General features: G+C 36.1%; 1 protein-coding gene across 5 annotated transcripts in view; it reads right to left on the bottom strand.

Moving 5' to 3' along the window:
• The window catches only part of LOC135734533 (transient receptor potential cation channel subfamily M member 4-like), a 564,782-nt gene that overhangs the window by 29,230 nt on the left and 520,074 nt on the right, over window positions 1-15,478 (bottom strand). For all 5 annotated transcript variants that reach the window (XM_065253375.2, XM_065253376.2, XM_065253379.2 and 2 more), the window contains one exon: window positions 722-854. In XM_065253375.2, the coding sequence (XP_065109447.1) occupies window positions 722-854 (133 nt within the window). The remainder of the gene's footprint in view (window positions 1-721; window positions 855-15,478) is intronic.

Raw genomic sequence — 15,478 nt, 5'->3', positions numbered from 1 at the left:
TCTCTTTCCGTTCTTTCTGTGTCGTTATTTTGTGAAGGCATTGGTGTTTTTTGTATTTTTTGTCTACAAAGTTTGCCAACAACAGCAAATTTAGTGTTTATATTAACTTAGATCTGATCGGGAAGATTAAATCGATTAGACAAGCATTGTAACGTTAATAAGAATGTGGATATTTTGTTGTTGTTTGCTTGCTAAGTTGTTAGAACTTTTAGAACACTGACAGCAAATCATTACCGGAAGAAATACATAAACATACTTACAAATTACTAATTCTGCGGTTTAACAACTGGTTTAATGTAATGAATCTACCTGTTACTGCAACGAACTTCGGAAACTGTGGTCTTCGCTCTGCAGGCAGAGAGTGGACACAGAGATGTGGCGGAGCGGGCGGGAAAACACGAAGTGGATTACCAGAATCGGTGGATCTTTAGCGGAGCGGTAACAATAAAACAGCAAGATTTTTGTTCACCGTGTTTACTCTATGTTCCGCATTTTGCTGCTTTCCGCAAGTCTCTCATATTAAAAACGAACTAGACACCCGCCTGAAAGAGTTTTTAAAATATGTATTTAATATTTAATAAAACTGTATAAATCATCATGCGGCCCGCATTGGACACCTTTGCGGGCCGGATACGGACGCATGTTTGACACCCCTGCTTTAGAATGTAATACATTTTTTTATATATATATATATTTTAAATTGCATTGGTTATGCACTCACTTGGCATTCATTCGCTTCAGCCTTTCGGTGTCAGTCCCTCTTATTTTTTTACTCTCGACAGACAGGAAGTTCTCTTTCTGCAAAGCCTCCCATTTTTCCAACTTGTTAGCAGTTTTAAGATTTATGTCCAGTGCTACATAATAGGAAAATTAAAGACAAGTACAAATGTTAACATGAAATTATTAAAATTATTAATATTATTGTACATTAAATTGTAAATTACAGGGCAGGGTCGCTGGCAGGGTTTGGGCCTAGTCTCAGTGCATATGAAATAAAAGCTTTGAATCTTTGAATTAGTGTAAATATTTCATCAATAACAAATATGGTGTAGATTATCTGATAATTGACTTGTAATAACAGTTTTAATCACAGTGACACTCCGCACTGTGTGTAACAGCACTGACCTTCTTTATTTCTTTTTATACCCACTTTGTGCATGGGGGCTTTACCATGCTGGAACAGAAAAGGTCTCCTGGAAACTCTTAAACCTCTTAAAAATGGTGGAAACTGAAAGTTAAGTATTGACTCAACATATTGCTTTCAAATAATTCTCCCCTCAAAAAATATGCATTGTGGTAATTAAAACTTAAACATTGTGGTAAAACAAAAATATATATTCACAGAACATATTAAACTCTGCTCAGCCAATTTATCGTGTCAAATGAAAAATCTGAGTTGACTGAACGTAGTTTGAACCAGAAAAGCGTATGGGCATGCACCTGAAAATAATTGGCTTCAGTGTGGGTGCGCGGGAGTTGATGATCAACATTTTCTACAATAAAATTATGGTAAGTACCTTAATAATTTACATTTAAGTCATTTTTAAGTATTTTTAAGTCATTTTCAAGTTAAACTGAGTGAAAATCTGAATAATTACAGCATACAAACAAAAATCATATTGCCGAGCCAGAGGAACTGAAAGCAAGACAGATTTTCCGATTGTTTTAATGTTTTCAAATGAGTGTTTAACTTTATTGTGATTGTATTGATTGTTTGAGAGACTAGGTTAGTAGGTATACAATGTTTGTTATAAAACTGATATGTTTCTCCTCAGTGTAACGCACTGAGCTAACGCTTCATTTAGTGAGGAAATGGCAAGGCCACTACAACTTTCACAGTGAGTATATTTTATTTGTATTTGTAACATATTTGTGTGAAAAATGTTAGCTTTTTCGAGATTTAGGTGAGTTTTTTATTAAGAGCCGCTGCGCCGCGCCCACACACATGCACACACACGTGCACACATAGACATGAAAGGCTGCTTGCAACCTGAACCTTTCTAGAGAGGAATTGGCGTGTTTTTTAATTAAATTAATATATTACGAGTGTAGGGGCTTCTGTATTCGGCCTGGACCCCACAAAACAGGCACATTGTTTACATGTATTCGACTGCATGCAGCACTGCGCAGACAAATCAACCTATTTCATCAAAGTTCCGCAAGAGCCATTCAAACGCTTATCACTCTCGCGTTATACCTGTATTGATCTCATGTGCCAATCGATCTGCGCCACGCATGCTGCCGTCATCATCTTGCATCAGGAAATCCACAAGGGGTAGATTTGAAACGGACGCTCTCTCTCAGCTGGTGTTGTAAAGGCTGTTTATACTCAACGGCGCAAGTCTCAAATAAGTGCACGAACACCGCCCAAAATGGACAAAATGAATAAATAATCAGTGCGTTGACTGTACTGTAAGTAATCGAATATAAAACCAACACAAAGTAGCGCTTAACATTAGTATAGTTTGCTTGAACAACTTGCCCATCCCTTAGAAAATTAACCATAGTTTTACTATTGTTTGTGTTGGATAACCACACATTTACCATAGTCTCACTAAAGGATATTTTCAGTGAAACTATAATAAAGTAATGAACAATTTCCAATACCAAAATAACTGTACTTCTATATTAAAACTGTTTTATTTTCATAATGTTGAACAGCAATATAGCTAAGAGCAGACGTTTTTCTATGTTCTTTATTGATCTGATTTTATTTATTATCAATGGCTTCATTTGGTACATGAATGCTCAGTGATACTTTTTTACTTCTTATGCTGAGTTTACACCAACCGCGTTTCGGGCGTCAAAATCGTGTCTACCGCGCGTGGTTTGCCGCTTGAACAATTTGGATGCATTCGCGCGTGTAGAGCGGAGTAGACGCGCGGAAAAAGCAAGCATTTGACGCGCGTCAGAGGCAAACTCCGCTTCTTGTGGGAGGGGCAAATGCTATGCAGTTGTCTGTTTGCAAGATGACTGATGTTGATTGTGCATTTATCAAGAGAGTTATCAGTTTGTATTTGGTAACCTTACTATTGGGGGAAAATAAACGACGCGGGTCGATAAACTTCACGTGACTCAAAAGTGAAGTGTGTATTACAATTACCAGGTTGCCCAATGTCCTCACTGATACTCTTCCAAGCGAGGTCCTTTTTATTCCTGTCTCCTCTATAGAAATAAGAACTTGTGTGGTATAGTATGACAAGCCAAGAGGCTCACATTTACGCTATAAGTTTATGGCGTTTTATAATCCAATCAATGACGCCGCTTTGTGACGCCTTTTGTCTTGCCATATGACGCCGTAAATAACGGCATTTTGGTTGCACAGAGCGCGAGTTTGCGGCGTTTGCTAGTAGGTGTGTTCGACATCAGCTGTGGCTGGATTTAACCGATCGGCGAGATTAGCCGCGTGCAGGCAGGGAGGAGCTGAAAACGGAGACGTGAAGTCGGACGCGCTGTGGTTCCCGTAGTTTGCGGCATTTACGTCAAGCATGGCTGATCACGTGTTGTTTGCTTGCTTAATCGCATTAAACATGATTTGTAAGATGTAAACTACATAAAAGGTGAATTATACTGTTTTGAATGTCCGTGTATGAGCATGAGTGGAACTGAAGAGGCTTACAGTATCTGTTTTTACAAGAATAAAGTTCAACTTAAGCATATATTATTTAAAGACCCCAATGTTGTGGGGTCTACGGTTTTTATCCATTTTATTTTGATGAAGATGACACAATATAACATCGCGACTACATGAAAAGAGGTTTAACTGTTATAAAAATACAGATTCCCTGCCTACCTAAGTCGGCTTCCTGAGTGCACAGTGCACAATAAACTCAAAATAAATAACTCAAATGAAGAATGAGTCCATGGAAGTTCTCAGTGTTTCTTGAAGTATATGTTCTCTTCACTACCCGGGTAGGTTTACGTGTTTTTATCTGTTTTTAAAATGAAGGCAAAGGATGATGATGATAGGTCCAAAGATGCCAAGGCTGGCCACACCAGGCTCTTGGTCCATTCACTTCTGCGGTTGGCTCGCCACTGACCGCCAGGGTAGATTCAGATCTATCCCTTTCTAAAAAAACCAATCGGAGGTATCTTGAAAAACTTAAAATCCTGCAGCTTAACTTTCTCTCTCACAGCTTTCAAACAGTTCTGGATACTTTCAAGCAACGTCTTCACCGGAGGAAAGTGTGTTTATTTACTAGTAGGTTGCCTGGAAACCTGCAGGCAGAGTCCTTTCCCTGCACCAGCTGCAGGCGATAAAGAGAATTGCACTCCAGTAACCTTGTGTGGGTTACACATTCGTTAAAACGATGCATTTTATCTGACACTCAGCACTTTTGTAATACGCAGAAAAAAAGTCTTATTTTGTCATATACGTCATCAAGACAGTCTTATTTCAGAATATAAACAATTACAAAGCTGACAATTATTCTTAGTTAATTGTAAATTTATGTAATATGCTTATGACTTGCGAATGTAATGCTCAGTTGATTTAAATAAACCAGGCTTGATGACGTATCCAGCCTGTAACCTGCGTAGCTGAATCCTTCGGATTTTACAACAGCAGCACACCGTGATGAACCTGCAATCTAATGCTTTGATTTGAAAGCCTGTTGAAGACATATTCTCGAGGACATTAAAACAAGTCGCCAAGGAAGCGAAACAGGGATTTTAAACGACAACGCGACAGGAAAAACATCAAGACCAAAGTCAATATTGGAGTTAGTTTTCCAAAATGGGGCTCAAGGGACACCGAAGTTGCACTTTATATCTTCTCCACAGGTAATTCAGCATATTTGTTTACATCTATACAGTCCATGTTGTAAACTTGAAGTTTTATAGTTCTTTGGCTAACTTTAGCATGATTATGCATAACACTTGTTAGTGTAAACATGCATGTGGTTTAATGTGTTCGAACAGCCACACACCGTCTCTCCGCCCATTTATGTAATCTGAGGTACTGAGAAAAATGTTTTTCATCTTTTCTGACCTCTAGCACAAACACATGGTGACAGCCCTATTTTTAGCCTTTCATTGATAAAAGCGTCTGATCTGCGCGTCTTTCGTTTCATTTTACAAGCATGTGAAAGTTGGGCGATCTTTTTTCACCAATATGAGAGAAAGCTCTTACATATACACGGACATGTAACGTTTACTTAAAACATAAGCATTGTACTCTGACATAATATTAGTTCGCGTCCATTTAAACCCGTCATGGTTGCTTTTTGTATGCGATTTTAAGCGGACATATCAGTACAATCAGACTTTTTTCATGTTAAACATAAATTTGTGTGCTTTGATGGATCACAGGCAAAGGACATTGCAAATTGTTCATTTTTTTCATTGCTTTTGCTTTGTAGCTACTGGAAGCCATGTTAACCTTGGCATGACACGGCTGGGCCACCGTACGAGTTAAAACGCATTCCGAATGGGGGGGGGGGGCTAGAAAGTAATATTCAGTTGCTTGTCATATAGAATTTCACCTCTAGATGGGAGTAGATCCTACACAGTGGAGCTTTAATGAACAGGTTTGACTATACTTTAATAATTTCCTAAGTACAAATTAATGCTACAACATATTTTACACACTTGTGCTTCTTATTTTATAACAACAATGTATGGCCTTTTTCTACTCCAACATGGAAGGTTCTATTACAACCAAGGTCTAAAAAAAGTATTGATTGAGTCTGTGAAGAACTGGTCTGCATAAAACTTAGACCTGAGCTAAAGTTTTCGATCAGCGCTGCAGATTATTACTAAAAGTAAAAGTGATCACAGTTTTAAGAATTTTTAAACAATAGCCATTTGTGTAATACACTTTAAAAACTTTTCATTTATACACTTAAAAATATGAAGTAAATTTGAAATCTGTACATTTAGTATGTTTCAATAATTAAATGTATTTTCTATCACAAAAAATTGAGTAGATGTAATCAAAAATCCTAATGAAATGTTAAGTAGATGTAGACATTTTTGTGAGTATTATTTAACTAAAAAAAAATGTATTCACTTTATATGAAGCGTATTAATTTCATACTGAACCATCAATTATCAATGATAAACAAAGCGACAGGTTATTTTATTGAACATTTATTTGTCAAATTTGACAAGTAAAACACATGCACCTGCACACATTGAAAAGGTAACGTTATTTAAATTAACATGTTTTAAATGCAGTCAGTGGAGAGTCATGAAGAGACGGGTGAGATCAAAGCTTGTCGCAAAGGCGTCGCGAGAGAGGCGAGCGCAAAGCAGGAGTGAAACGCGTCTGAAGGGCACACCAGACGAAAAGCGAAATGTAATTTAAATACAAACACATTATTTTCTATATGTACACACACTGGGGGCAACTGACGGCGGCTGTCTGTTGTGATTCTGGACGTTGCTCAAATCCCTGTAGCGCCACAGAGCGCCACTCTCACAGTTTAACATTAAATAACATATTTGTCCAAAATACAGCCACATTGTGCAGTAACAAAACGATCAGAAATTGATTATTTGACACACATTTTAAGTAGCACAGCTGTATTAACAATTTGGTGACCTGAATAAATACGTACAATAAAACGATTATTCTAGCAGTATGTGCAAAAAAGCTGCCTGTTACTGGACAGTTAATATTACAGTATGGCTCCGAAAGTATTAAGATAAATGCACCTTATGTTATATACGCAAGGAAACAGACAATATTTCATTAACAAAGTAGACTACATATTGTAAGTGTAAAATTACTTTCCTGCGGTGTTTGTTGTCCAGCAAGAGGCGCAGTTTGCTGCTGATTAAAAACCGTTGGCCCTGATGTGGTTTTTAAATTAACATGTGATCTACTTTTTTGCTGCCTTCATTTACTCAAATAATAAAATGTTAACATGTTAAACCAAAAAATATTTAATAAAAATCATAGTTAAAGTTTTTTTAAGTTGATGTTAAATACAAATAATATTGATTTTAAATAAGTAAGAATTATAGATTTTAAAAATAAAATGTGTGTGTGTGTGTGTGTGTGTGTGTGTGTGTGTGTGTGTGTGTGTGTGTGTGTGTGTGTGTGTGTGTGTATGTGTGTGATTTTTTGCAGCTTTTTATTTTTTTATAAATATGTTAAATACTTAAAATATTAATTTGAAATAAGCAATTATTACAGTTTTTAAAACTTAAATAGGCTAAGTGTGACATTCTCAAATATATTGATTAAAATACAAGAAATATTAAGAATATTACAAATAATTTTTATAGTTAAATCTTTGTTTTATTTGATCTCTACACCTAAATAATATTTGTACATTTTACACAAAAATATCTGTTTAATTTTTAGTCATTTATTTTGGTTTGTCCATGTAAAAAAATCACCTGGCATTAAAAGATTTTATTAAGTTATTTTAATCATTTATTTTAGTTATATTTACAAAGCCACTGAATAATGTTTTACCGTGTAGTTTTAAATATAATAGCGTATTTAAAATATATAAATTTTTATAGAGCATTTTGTATTATTTAGCAATTAGTTGGAAATATGAAAATGCAGACTCGTAGCCTGATATTGTATAAGGATATAACTGAATCTTTCTCATGCACTACTCACAAAAACAGTATTGAGTAATTAGGCTATGTAATATGCCTAGTAATAAATAAGACTACACAAATTATTTTTTAATGATCTCTCTAATAGCCTAAATATTGCTGTAAAGCCCGTCACTCTCGGCTACACGTACTTTACAAGTAAGCTGCCCGGAAAGACCAAAGATATGTGGACCAAAAGTATTACTTTATTGTACAATAATAACCCATGTATTTTAGCAGTATTTAAACAGGTGGACTCCATAAATTATCAATATTGTGAGCAGTCTGCTGTGTTTTTTTAAATAGTTCAATGAAGTTTGGATTTTATTTAGGGGAGAGCAGTGGCGAAAGTACCATTTTTCAGAAAAAAACGTGATGTTAAAAGAAAATGTTTTAGACAGAGAATATTTTTGCTGTTGTCAATAACTCACAAGTGTGTAAATAAATATACATGACTATGACATTGTTAATATGTAACTGCAAACATATTTTGTTATATTCTAATGCTCTCCGAGTAATACACAAGTAATATTTTCACATTTCCATCCAATTGCTAAATAATACAAAATGCTATGCAATGATATTTAAAACTATTACACAAATGGCTATTCTTTGGAAAATCTCGAAACTCTGTAGTAATAATCCGCAGCGCTGATCGATTAAACTTCAGCCCAGGGCTGGGTTTTATGAATGTCAGTTCTTCACAGACTCAATCAATATTTTTTTTAATCTTGGTTGTATAATAGAACCTTCCGTGTTACAATAGAAAGGGGCCATATATTGTTGTTATAAAATAAGAAGCACATACGGTGTGTGAAATATCATGTTGTAGCAATAATTTGTACTTACGGAAATGATTAAAGTAACCTGTTCAAGATGCGTCCCATCACAAATGCTGATTGTCAGATAATGCATGGATTTAACAAATACACTTAATCATTAAAATATTAGCCTACATGTACAAAAAATATTTAGTTTTTCTTGCTGGACCACATATTTCCATCAAGTTTAACTGACATGATACAAATACTGCGAGTCTGCCCGTTCCATTTAAATGCAAACTTTACAATCAATAAAAACATGCAGATTCATTTGATAAAATAAAGCATTTCCAAAACAAATGTAGAAATAAATACAGTGAATTAATAAAATAATTTAATAGAAAAGGAGACCGAATTAACCACTGATAGTCCACTAGTTCATTTACTTATTGCAGTTCAGTGTTAGTAATTGGCCTAGTTTTCGCTTAGTGCTGATACAATCCAGCAAATGAATAACATTTTTTTTATATATTTCAAGTAGATTCTTTATTGCCGCAGATAAATATTATAAATATTCTCATTATATTATTATACAAAGTTTGTAGCCTCTTACAAACACATGTAAACACAGCTTGCTCTCTCTCCATCTTTCTTTCTCTCTTTCACACGGCGTACGGCTTTATGTATGGAGATTGAGATCCATAAGAAATAAGCAATACCAACAAAAGTATTTCTTTCCAAAAATCTTACAATTGTCTTCAAACAGCATATGTCGGTGGACAGTAGCCTTAACTTTTGCGTATGATAAATAACATATTTTTGAAATATCACTTATATATACGAAATATATTATACTTATTCTATGCGTTCCTTTCTTATTGACAGTCTCATTAAAAAAATAAGCGATGTTGATAAACAAAACAAAATTACAAGAATTTAAATCCGCTCCATACTGGACTTAAACCGCAGCAGCTTCAACATTTAAACCGAACGCTCTAACCACCAGGCTAACTGAGACGGTGCATGACAAGTCGACTTAGGGGCTGTCCACACGGAGACGCGAATCATTGTATACGTATAAATTTGTTATCGTATTGGCGTTTCATCCACACGGATCCGGCATTTTGGGAGACTGAATCCGCTATTTTTTGAAACCGGGTCCTAAAGTGGATAAATCTGAAACCGACACCCTTGCGGTTTCGTCTGTACAGCCAATCCGTATATTTTGTGAAGCGAAAACGTCATCACATCACGTGTCGGAAGCGTCACACGTAACAGCAACAACAATAACGGCGAACTACGTGATTGTGTTCGTGCTACAGAAGCTACTAAAGCCTACTAGCTTTATTACAGCAAAATGTATTGCTTCTATGCAATTGTGGTGACCAACAAGTGATAATGGACAACACCATACGTTGGTTATGCGCATGCTCAAAGTCTTCTTCTCCGTGTATAGTGTATATCTGTGGCAGAATTACAGCGCCCCATACTGGTCCGGCATATATACTACACCGCTTTCAGTCGGTTTCAGTGGTTTCGTGTTTACGGATTATTTTTTTAGAGCAAGGAAAAAAAATTATCGGATAGGGAATGCACCGGCTTCGTGTGGACATAGCCTTATACAGTTGATCTGGCCTCTGTTACACCAGGTGGGATTTCATGTTTACTCAAAGCTGTGAAATATTTCAACCCCTTACTTAATGTCGAGGTATTTACTTAATAATTGGGACACCTACAATGGGGTTGGTGTGCTATTACCGCTCCTATTTTAACATGATACAGAGATGCAGTATTTTCCTTAAGCTACTATAGTAATATATTTAATCTTAGTAACGTTAGAGAAAAACTATAATTTGTATAATTTACGGCGTCATATGGCAAGACAAACGGCGTCACAAAACGGCGTCATTGATCGGATTATAAAACGCCGTTGTTGCCGATGTTCGCGCGTTTTTTAAGGCGTTTGGAATCCCGACGGCGTATTTAGCGGTGCAAATTCAGTTTTAAACGCCGTTAAATACGGCGTTTGGATGCAAACGCGATTCATTTATAGCGTAAATGTGAGCCTCTTGGCTTGCCATAGTATAGCTCCAGGTGACTGAGCGTTTGTTGAATGAGTGACTCCGGGCGGGGCTGCCACCACAGCAGCAAGCAGGCTCCTGATTGGTTAATGCGGCGCGAAATTCCGCCAAAGTTCTAATTTTTCAACTCGGGCGTCAGCCGCAAATTCGCGTGAACCGCAAAATGCACAAAAAGCACCATTCGCGCGTACCGGCTGCGTGGCGTGAGCGTCTCAGCTGCGTGGCGTGTCTGTTTTTATTTAGGCTTCCATGTTAGCAGGTTTGACCGTGCACACCGCCTGCATGACACGCACGTCTCAGGCGCGTCTCGAGCCGCGCCGAAAACGCGTGCATGCTAGGAATAGGACCGACGCCTATTTTTCACGCCACAGGCAAGCGTCTTGGAAGCGTTTCCAGCCAAAATATATGTCACCTATAGCAACAGCAGCGCGTCAGCGCCGAGTCAAGCCGAAAGTATACTTGGGACGTCCGCGTATGCGCGCCGTCCGCATGACGTCATTTTCGTCATCAGGAGGGTCCGCGGCCGGCCGCGCGGACCGTCCGCGTGCAGCCCAAAATTTGAGACCGCGCGGACAGTGCCCGTACAGTCCGCGTACGACAGCGCATGCGCATGAAAATATTTAGACAGGACACTCCACTATAAACAATTATACAAAGGAAATAGACAGCATTTGCACACACACTATCGTTTTTCTTCTTTAACTTTTACTTCTTCCAAGAACAGAAAGCTCTGGAGCATGTTTGTTTGATTCTTGTTCTTTGTTATCTTGTTGTTTGTTCTAAACTGTGTTTGCAATGGTGGATCAGTTACTTTTCTTCACCTATCCTAATGTTATAATGTACTGTAAATGTCTCCAAATCAGTGCTGCCCTGACAGCCTGTTAGACTAATAATTTGAATAAGAAATCATTTGTATTGCGTATAGTGTCGAACGCGGCCATCCGCGTGTAGCCGCGAGGACTATACCCGGAAAGCTGCGCGGACGCGTGCGCGCGTGAGCCGGACGCGGACGCGGAAAAAAAGTATACCCGGGCCTTCAGGCAAGCTTCTGGCATGTACAGACACAGAAAACGCGCCGCAACGCACATGACACGCAACAGATATGCCACACAGCTGGTGTGAATCGGCCCTCAGTCAAGCTTCTGGCATGTACAGACACAGAAAACGCGACGCAGCCGCAACGCAACAGATACGCCACGCAGCCGGTGTGAATCGGCCGTTACAGAGTACCAAAACTTTGGAGATTTACACGTGACATGAAAATGGGAATTCGTGAAACTCTGCGCAGTTGCTGATCCATGTCAAGATTCATTTCCAGTGAGCAGGTTGTGCTGGAAAATTTGTGAGACTTTATGCCTTTAATTTGTAGAATGTTTTACCGTGTTTAATGTTTAAACTGTTATGAGTCATTTTTTAAATGTTTAAAGTAGTTTCATAAGCTCTTACTTCGTGTGAGAATGTTAAATTCAAGTGAAATTGTGATTAACATTGGGTGAGGAACTCTCCCCACTTTTATATTGGTGTTTTTGGAGATATTTGTAAAATGTTTAAATTGTTAAGTAGCGGTTCCACCAGCTTTGAGTACTTTACGTGAGCTTTGAGTAAATATGCTTAATTCTATGTGAGGCTTTACTGAACACTTGGGCGTTTTTCCCGTACAGGGTCTAGATTAATCCTGGACTAGGCCTTAGTTATATTAGGGCATTTAGGTAGTTTTTACAAATGAACCTTATAAAAAACATTACTGGTGTGCATCTTGAGACAAAACAATGGCATTAGTTAAGATATGTCGGTGCAAGATGATTTTAAATTAAGACAGCTTGAACATGCTTTTTGGTCTGGAACTAAGCACTGTCCAGGAAATCGCCCCTTGGAGAGGTACACTCAGTTACTTACATTTTATTTAAATTTTCACAAAATATTTGTGACTGTTATTGTAAAAAACTTTTTATTAAAAATAATTATTTTCTAATGTCTACTGTGCAATTGTAGTGTATGCAGACCCAGTATGTTTATTAGGGGTGTGCAGCAGAGTCAGTATTTGTATCTGTATTTGTATCTGTAACAGTCTCAGAATTATTTGTATCTGTATTTGTATTCGGATGGAACCGGGAGTGGGCGGGTCTTAAACCGGAAGTTTGTCATATTACATGAAAATGGCATTTTAAATGCATTTTTGCTTTTTATTATAATTATACCTTAAATAACTGTAAATATTTATTAAAAATAATAATACAAAATTTTAATCAAAAAGACACATAACTTGATTCTCGCTACTAATACGCATGGAAAGCAAACATCTCATTTTTAGCCTCATACAGCTTGTGCCTATATGCTATGCATCATTGTATTGTAGCATTAAAATAACAATCTTGAAAGCACGTTGACAAAACTGTAGGCTACATCACCTTTAAACGTTTATTGTGCCTGTCAGCACAGTTCAATGAGACCCATTCAGTCTAAATGAGTGGGAGGTTTTCAGGAAAAATAAGTAGCCTACATTATTCCCTCATCTAGCGATTTTAATACTCTAGTAATTAAACATCTAAAATATCGTTATTTGTACGTTTTCTGAGAGTGAAATGATTAACCTAATATAGCCTACTAAGATGCGTACCCAGCAAACACAGAACGTTCCCCTAACGTTAGTTTTTGGTTATATTTTGGTTATTTTTTGGGAAACAAATAATAACGTTCTGGGAACGTTATTTTTAGGTTTTATTTTTGCAACCATAAAATAACGTTCCCATAACGTTGCAGGGTGGTTATTTTTAAATAACCTAAAAATAACTTATACAGAACGTTATTTTTTGGTTATTATTTGGTTATTTTTTGGGTATTTTTTTGGAACCATAAAATAACGTTCCCATAACGTTGCAGGGTGGTTATTTTTAAAATAACCTAAAAATAACTTATACAGAACGTTATTTTTTGGTTATTTTGGGGTATTTTTTTGGAACCATAAAATAACGTTCCCTTAACGTTGCAGGGTGGTTATTTTTAAAATAACCTAAAAGTAACTTATGCAGAACGTTATTTTTTGGTTATTTTTGGGGTATTTTTTTGGAACCATAAAATAACGTTCCCATAACGTTGAAGGGTGGTTATTTTTAAAATAACCTAAAAATAACTTGTACAGAACGTTATTTTTTGGGTATTTTTTTGGAACCATAAAATAACGTTCCCATAACGTTGCAGGGTGGTTATTTTTAAAATAACCTAAAAATAACTTATAAAGAATGTTATTTTTTGTTATTTTTTGGGTATTTTTTTGGAACCATAAAATAACGTTCCCATAACGTTGCAGGGTGGTTATTTTTAAATAACCTAAAAATAACTTAAACAGAACGTTATTTTTTGGTTATTTTTTGGTTATTATTTTGGAACCATAAAATAACGTTCCCATAACGTTGCTGGGTGGTTATTTTTAAAATAACCTAAAAATAACTTATACCTAACGTTCTCTAATGGTTATTTTTTGGTTATGTTTTTCTTAGCAAATTAAGTGAAAGCATAATTAAACACATTATTCCTTAAGTGAGCACGTCTGTTATGCGCGTGCTCCTCTGCAGGCGCTTACCTCGCGCTCTTCACGAGCACCCGCTTTCTATTGTACGCGAAATCGCATAATTTAAAAAATAACGGTCGTTAACGGTTTTCTTTCCTCAGAGACATACATTACATTAGCGTTTCTTTTTTCTCTTTCTTGATTAAGTAACTTAAATATGTGAGAAAAAATGTATATATGAGTGATTTCCGATCGATTTGAGGAGAATATGAGGAGAATATGATGTTAGAAACTTTTTATTGTCGAATAAACGAAAAGCCGCCTGTGGTAAGATCTTTTTACCTAAAGTGAATGAAATGTTTATTTGGCATTTGGTTTTTACTTCAGAGTCTTTAACATTAACATTATTATTATTTTAGCGATTTATTTTCTTTCTTCATTAGTAACTTTAATATGTAAAAAACGAAAATATATTTTAATGATTTCCATGAAGGAGAATGTGATGTTAGAAGCTTTTGATTGTTGTAAAAACTGAGAGCTTTTCAGCTAACGTTAAACTTATCTGATAACCTGAAGTGAATGAAATGTTTATGTATTTGTCAATAGGTTTTACCTCAGTCTAACATTTATTCTAGCGGTTTATTTTCTTTCTTCATTTAGTAACTTATATGTGAGAACTAATATATATTTTAGTGATTCCCGTCTATATGAAGAGAGGATGTTTTTGATTATTGTAATAATGGAGAGGCGGCTAACTGCTGTGGTAAGATTTTTTGATCCAAAGTAAATTAAATGTTTATTCATTTTCAATAAATATCTGTTATAAGTCTTCTTTATTGTGTTGAAGTCACTAGTTATTTATATATTTGATAAAATACAATGCTATCTAAATTCAATGTGTGGTGGGTTGAGGTATTTTTATTTAAAATAACCTGTGTTATAATACATTCATCTAATGTTTCAATAGACATTTTTTCAGTAATAAAATAATTTAATTGTTATAAATGTTGTTATTAATATATTGGTTTATTCCTTTTTATATGGAAATGTGTTTAACTTATTTTGGATAGATATGATACCAATAGACGTGCCATACTCAGGGCTGGACTGGGACAAAAAATTGGCCCTGGCATTTTGGCCCAGGCCGGCCCACTACATAGGATCACAAATCTTTGTGCAATCTTGACTACCAACTCCATATAATGATTAAGTAGAAAAGTATAAGAGCTGACACGTGACATTACAAAAATGTAAGCGGGGTAAAAAGCTTATGATAACTTATGATAACACTGAGACCTGATAAATTTACAATGAAGTCGCAGTCTCACGGCAGATCCACAAGTCTCATTACAGTGTGTGCTGAATATTTTGATCACTTTTTTCTGAACACCTTTTACCAATTTAAACAACAGTAATTTTAATAACTAACATTCAATTTTGTGTATATTTTTCCTGTTCACCCTATATAATGAGCTTTCTGCCCGAATCAGGATTTCTTGTCTAATAGTCAAACTTCAATTTTGCAATTTCCATGCATGGCATCTTTCTTATGGACATCATATAATGAATTT

Source organism: Paramisgurnus dabryanus, chromosome 1, assembly GCF_030506205.2.
Source record: "Paramisgurnus dabryanus chromosome 1, PD_genome_1.1, whole genome shotgun sequence".
NCBI lineage: Eukaryota > Metazoa > Chordata > Actinopteri > Cypriniformes > Cobitidae > Paramisgurnus > Paramisgurnus dabryanus.
This window is presented reverse-complemented; position numbering and strand designations above follow the sequence as displayed.